Source organism: Silene latifolia, chromosome Y, assembly GCF_048544455.1.
Source record: "Silene latifolia isolate original U9 population chromosome Y, ASM4854445v1, whole genome shotgun sequence".
NCBI lineage: Eukaryota > Viridiplantae > Streptophyta > Magnoliopsida > Caryophyllales > Caryophyllaceae > Silene > Silene latifolia.
The window spans coordinates 422,763,544-422,770,022 of NC_133538.1; the positions used below are offsets into that span (position 1 = coordinate 422,763,544).

At 36.6% G+C, this 6,479-nt stretch overlaps 2 protein-coding genes and 1 long non-coding RNA gene across 4 annotated transcripts; 1 reads left to right on the plus strand and 2 right to left on the minus strand.

Annotated features, from left to right (window-relative positions):
* Positions 1-264: 264 nt before the first annotated feature.
* LOC141626589 (uncharacterized) lies at positions 265-1,123 on the plus strand. Its single transcript, XR_012536174.1, has 2 exons — positions 265-370; positions 548-1,123. It is a non-coding gene; the product is annotated as an uncharacterized LOC141626589 (long non-coding RNA).
* Positions 1,113-4,577, minus strand: LOC141626588 (uncharacterized). Of its 2 annotated transcripts, none has more exons than XR_012536173.1 (2): positions 2,464-4,571; positions 1,113-2,377 (listed from the first exon to the last, which is right to left on the minus strand). XR_012536173.1 is itself a non-coding variant. In XM_074440306.1 (2 exons), the coding sequence occupies exon 2, from the start codon at positions 2,357-2,359 to the stop codon at positions 1,337-1,339; it is 1,023 nt and encodes a 340-aa protein (XP_074296407.1). In that variant the 5' UTR covers positions 2,360-2,377; positions 2,464-4,577; the 3' UTR covers positions 1,113-1,336. The 2 variants fall into 2 exon arrangements, 1 of the variants encoding a protein (XP_074296407.1); XM_074440306.1 differs by having other exon boundaries at positions 2,464-4,577.
* LOC141632468 (uncharacterized) lies at positions 2,455-3,319 on the minus strand. The gene is made up of 2 exons (XM_074445015.1): positions 2,684-3,319; positions 2,455-2,607 (listed from the first exon to the last, which is right to left on the minus strand). The coding sequence occupies exons 1-2, from the start codon at positions 3,317-3,319 to the stop codon at positions 2,455-2,457; spliced, it is 789 nt and encodes a 262-aa protein (XP_074301116.1).
* Positions 4,578-6,479: the final 1,902 nt, after the last annotated feature.

Genomic DNA, 6,479 nt, shown 5'->3' on the forward strand with positions numbered 1-6,479 from the left:
TCTTGTCTTTTTACTTTTGTCTTTACAAGAAAATAGATGTGTAAGAGTAGGTGAAAGGCTAGTTGTAGGTAGGCATCATCATGCCATTTTATTAAATATAATAGGGTAAATTGATAATCAATACCAACATAAGTGGGCTTTGTCATAATCAATACCAACTTAAAAAAACTTCCATAATCCTCACCAAATTAGTAGGTCCGACCAAAAAACACCACCAAATGGCCTGAAATTGATATTTAGTTCATCAATTTAAATTTCCTCCACAAATTATTTTCTTTTATTCCCATTTTATCCTTCCCCTTCCCAATTAAAAGCTTAGGATTTCATCTCTCTCCCTTCATTCATCTTTTTCGTTGGTCTTGTTCACAAGGTATGTTCATGTGTTCTTCTTCTCTTTCTTTTTCCTTAATTTTTTTTTCACCAATTACTTACATCCATTCTTGGTATTACCAGCTTGAATTTTTTTCGCCATTCCTAATGTTGTTGAGCTTAGATCTGGGTTTTTCTTAAATCATTGTTTCCCCTTTTTTTGTGCTTTGCAATACAGAAAATGGAAGGTGATAGACGTACTCCTTTCAAGTGTTATTGTGGTCTTCCTCCTGCTGTGAGCAAGTCATGGACTAGAGACAACCCTGGCAGACGATTTATGACTTGTAAACTGCGTCATTGTGATTATTGGCGTTGGTTAGATGTTAATCAAAGTGAGTGGCAAAGAAATGTTATTAATGATGTTGTGTTGGATAAACAGCTCTTGATTAGTGAGAAAAAATTGCTTAAGTCTGAAAATAATCATCTAATGGAGAATAATGAGAAGCTTAAGCATGAAAATGGTTTGCTTAGGACCAAAATAATGGATCTTGAAAGGGAGGTTGTGTTCCCTACTTATGAAGCAAGTGCTCCTGGATCATTGAAGAAGGCATTTTATGCCATTGTTGTTGTGGTTGTCCTGTTTTCCATGTTGAAGTTTAGTATGTACTAATTGAGGTTGGATGTAATTTAGGTTTTTTATTTTCTAGTGTAGTAGCTTGTTAGATTTTGCTTAAGAATTGAGTTGTAATCAAATGCTGTACTCACTTACAATTCAAGCAATGATAATCCTAGTTGGTCATTCATGGAAGGCAAATTTTGTTGTTCTTCATTCATTACAGCCAAAATGCTTGCAAGTTCAAACATAGTAGTTTGCAAAAAAAAGAAAAAAACAATGGCATCAAAAGCTAATGCTACTGCCTATTGCTACTGCCATCAAAAGCAACACGTCTTAAAACATAGTAGTTTGCAGAAAACAACATTACTTCAACATGTCTTAAAACACACTTGACACTTGAGAAAACAAAGTTTACTGCCTATTGCTACTACCATCAAAAGCTAATGCCCTTCTACGCCTATTAGTCCTTCCTCCATCTTGCTGTTGAGTGCCTTGAGTTGAGGATCTGGTGTGGTTGTTTGGGGCATTGGACTCTTGTGTTGATTGTGGTTGGCTACCAGTAGCTATAAACTGAATTACCTCTGCATCATGCTGCTTTTTTGCCTTCCTTTTATCAGTTACAGCTCTTACCTTCTTAGTCCACTCAGATGTAGGTCTAGTTTGCTTGAATGTTTCCTTGGCAGGGTTCTTGCAACTCTTCACATTATGCCCTAATTCTCCACATTTTCCACAACTCCTTTGGTGCTTTTGTCTCTTTGGATGTTCTGTACTCCCACCCTCACCAGCTTCTTTCCTTCTCTTTTTCATGCTAGGTCTTCCTGGCAACTTCCTATATGGAGGTGGCAAAGGTTCATTTAAACCCACTCTTTCCCACTGACTAATCCCAGGCATTGGAGGTATAGGGCTTCTATATGCTGTCATGTACTTCTCCTTTGTATATGCTTCATGAACATAATCTTCATAGTTAGCTCTTTGATGATGGATAGCAGCAATGGCATGTTGACATGGTAGTCCAGATAACTGCCAATGACAACATGAACACCTTTGTGATTGGAGATCCACCACATATTGCTTGCTCATGTACTCTACCTCAAAAGAGTCATCAGATGATGCCCAAACATCACAACAACTTGACTCCTTCTTAGCCCAATTCAAAAACTCCTCAACATAGGGCATTACCTTCCCTTCATACTTTTTCACACCCTCTCTTTTTTCATAATGTCTTTTCATCACATATCGCCTCATCCACTCCATCATTGTTAAAACAGGTTTATCTCTTACCTCCCTCAAAACAGAGTTAAAACTCTCACACATGTTGTTTGTGAGCATGTTGGACTTACAGCTTGTATTGAAGGCATGTCTACTCCAGTGAGATGCTCCAATGTCATCCAAATACTTGTGAGCCCTGTCACTAAGATATTTGATGCCTATCATCTCTGATTTAAATTCTGCCTGTGAGGTTGAAAACAAGAATGTCTAAAGTTGACAAACAACAAGCATGTCTAAATAAAAAAATATGTTAGGGTGAGTTATATTACCTCAGTTGAAGCCCTAGCTGCATTCCAAAAAGCCTGCTTGAATACCAACCCTGTGAATTGAAGTTTGAAGTTGGCCCAGATATGTCTCACACAATATCTTACATGAGCTTTTGGGGTCACAACATTGAAGGCCTCTCTTATACCCTATGCATTACAGTTTTGCATTAGATACCATGTCTAAATAAAAAAAGTAACAAAAAAAAAAGTGAATAATCAGTACCTTCTGTCTATCTGACATTATTGTGATTCCCAAACCTTCTTCCATGCCAAAATCTTCCATTAACAGCCTAAGAAACCAACACCAACTCTCCCCATTTTGAACTTCAACAATAGCCCATGCAACTGGGTAGATATTGTTGTTCCCATCCAGCCCAACAGCAACCAAACACAAACCTGGATATGCCGCCTTCAAGTGGCACCCATCAACCCCAATTATAGGTCTACAACCTGCTAAGAAACCTTCCTTAATTTGTTTCAAGCAAATGTATATTCTGTGGAAATAGGGAGGTGGTCTTTCAATGTTTTCAACTACAACAATAGCAGTTGAACCCTCTATTAATTCCCTAATGGCATTAACATAATCCCATACCCTCCCATATTGTTCAGAGCAATCTCCATATATAGTCAGTTTTGCCCTTGCTCTAGCCAGCCAACAAGTACCATATTTCACATCAACCCCTAAATCCCTCTTAATCTGTTTTTGCCATTTACTAATCTTCATGTTTGAGTCCAACCTCCAGTCCTCCAAATACCTCTCTGCCAAATACTCAGAGTTTACCTTGTTATTGACCCCTCTGAATACACATTTATGATTCAGATCTACAGACCTAATCTGCCACACACCATCCTTTCCCATTGGAATGGCATAAACAGTGTAGGTACACTTTCTAATAGATTTACAGTTACACTTACCAAATTTTGTCCTCTTCTTGTCCCACTCACATAAACATTTTTATCTACAGTATGTGGTTATTATTTTGCTACCATTGTGCTCATAGTAAAAATCATACCTGTTTTCTATAGCATGGTGTACAAGAGCCTTCTTCAAAGAAAATCTATCAGGAAAGTTCAGGCCCCTAACCAAAGAAATTGGTTTCTTGAAATCAGCTTCAGAGTTGAACATTGGCCATAGGCTACCTTCATCACCAGATCCATCTAAACTCCTCAGTTCATCATCATCATCAACATAGCCTTCCTTTCCAACAATTGGATCAAACTTCTCAAAACCTCTTAATACCCTACTAATTGAAAGACACTTGTCAACCTTGTTAATTAGTGACCCCTCATCAGTGGACAAAAATATATCAGTGGCCCTCAAATCTTCTTCACCCACAGTGAAATTCACATCAAATTCATCATCAACAGACTCCACATCACTTATCTCAAATTCATTCTCCCAGCCAAGTTGATCTACTTCATTTCCAACACCTATCTCAACTACCTGCCTTTTCCCCTTTCCCTTACTCTTGTCAACCACCCTTCTCCTTGGTTTAAGTTTCTCCTTAACAACAGGACTCTGGTGATTTCTTGGACTTCTTCTTATAGGGGTACCAGTGTTGAGATTGGGAGGAGGAGATTGAGATGGGTTGAAATAGGTTAAGGCAAGGCTGCTGCTACTACTAGGGTGAGATCTAGGACTTTTCCTTGTAGGTGTTGATGGAACGGGTCTTGTCTTTGCTTGAGGTTTTGAAACTAGGGCAGGATTTGTGGGTAGAATAATTGTATGTCCATCACATGTATTTTCAGTCCTTAAAGGAACTTTTTTTGGGACCACAAATGAGGAAACCTCTGGAAAAGATTCCACATACAAATCCAACATATTAAATTCATCTCTTGACTTTAATACCTCAACTATATCCTCCTCACTAATAATTATGGACTTTCCACTTGTCAAATTATTCCATAACTTTTTATAATACACTACAGAGAGACAACCATTCTCAACTACCTTTCTACTTATCTCCATTACATATCCATAACTAAACTCATTAGAATACACCTCATGTATAAAGTTAGTGACACCTCCAACATATTGAGTTTTCTTATTTGCAGTTGTAAATTTGCCACCAAAATGTAGTCTAATGTCCATTTTAAAAGGTGTCTCACCCTCCATCCTAAACAAATCGAAACAACAATAGTAGATTAAGAAACAAAAAACAATAACCCAAAAAAACAGAAAAAAATACTCCACATACAACCAAAAAGAACACAAAAAGCAAATAAGAACACAAACAGCAGTACAAAACTACAATAAACCAAGTATAAACAAATGAAGGAAAAACACAATAAGAAACAAATAGTCATCAACCTCAACAAAAACATAGAAAGCAACAAATAGATACTAAAAAAACAAACCAGAAAATATTAAACTAATAAGACAATTAGCAACAACTCAACATATATTAAAGGGATCCCTATATTAAATTAGAAGAATGCAAAAACAGTAATTTCAAAGGAAGACTAACCTGGTAAAGTGAATAACAAAATAAAGAACTTTGGATTAACTTGCAAATGGATCAAACATCTGGGGAGAATCAACGAAGGGGGAAAAAAATTTGGGAAGCAATTTTAAGAAGAAAAGACGCAGAAGTGTGAGGAGATTAGAAAAAGAGGGATTAGGTTAAAAGCAGGGTATATCGGTCTCTTTGTATCAAATTCTGACTGAAAATCCCATTTGGTGGTGTTTTTTGGTCGGACCTACTAATTTGGTGAGGATTTTGGAAGTTTTTTTAATTTGGTATTGATTATGACAAAGCCCACTTATGTTGGTATTGATTATCAATTTACCCAATAAAATAAAACAACCAAAACCCACTAACTCCTTCCATATTTCGGTCCATATATACATAAAATGGACTACCATTTTATTTTGTCAATTTGTAATTTGTCACACAATATGTCACATGTAGTATGATACATGTTACTAATTAATTAAATGCATATTTATCACATAAATATCATTTTATAAATTAATTAAATTACATTCAACAAATTGACTAGTGATACTTGATCATATAAATAAAATGGGTCATATAATTATAATTCACAACATCTTGTAATTATAATCAACCATTCATTCTTATCTTTATTATTTCTCAAACAATAAACAATTTTTGTAATAAAGCATTTTATTTACTAAAATAAATCTTATTCAATCCCATTACAATAAGATATCAATATTCTCTCTCACAAATTAAATTGTTCAATTTTAAGGAATTAATTAATCTGTATCGGTATACAATTAATTAACCTTTTCAATTATGGGAATCGTCCTTTAGGTGTGACCTCAAGAGATCAACTGATCACCACCGTCGCACGACAGTAATGTCAAACTCTAGCCAGCCAATCATTCCCGATATGTGTGGACCAGTTGACTATATATGTAATGTATCATCCCTTCCGTATTCTTGTAATGAGATTTAATAATGATATTTAAATCATGTGATCGCACCATTGTTAAGGACACATTTCCCAACAATCTCCCACTTGTCCTCGACAAGTGTGCGTCACCAATTCTCTTGTCCTATTACTATCTCCCACTCAATGCAAGGTGTCTTTCGGGTCGTACTTGCAAGTGATCATATCGAGAGTGGTTTCCTCGATCTGGAGAATAACTGATTGACCGGAATTTAGCCACCATGGATACCTTCCGAGCGTGGCCACGCATTTCCAGTTCATTACTCCTCGAGCGGCCTGAGATATTGTTTTAACCCGACAAGGGGTGGACAATTCTATCGCACTTATTCCCTTCGACTAGCCACAACCATCATAACCCAAAATATGCCTATTTGACCCCATTTACGAAGGTCGTAGTAACACAAATCAAAGTTAATCTGAAACTGTGCCATCTTAGGCGAATAGTCTTTAGTCAAAAGAATCGACTCATTAGAATACTATAGTAGCTCTCGCCACGACCAGGCTATATAAATTTGCCAGAACTCTATAAGCGGTCACTACCCGACAAAGTGTTCCTAACAGTCTGCCTATGTGATCGACTAGTCATCTCACATGACTCT

Coding starts and splice junctions, on each gene's coding strand:
- LOC141626588 (XM_074440306.1), bottom strand. CDS start 2,359: ATGATAGGCATCAAATATCTTAGTGACAGGGCTCACAAGTATTTGGAT.
- LOC141632468 (XM_074445015.1), bottom strand. CDS start 3,319: ATGGGAAAGGATGGTGTGTGGCAGATTAGGTCTGTAGATCTGAATCAT. Junction 2,608..2,683: donor TAATGTCAGATAGACAGAAG/GTACTGATTATT, acceptor TGTAATGCATAG/GGTATAAGAGAGGCCTTCAA.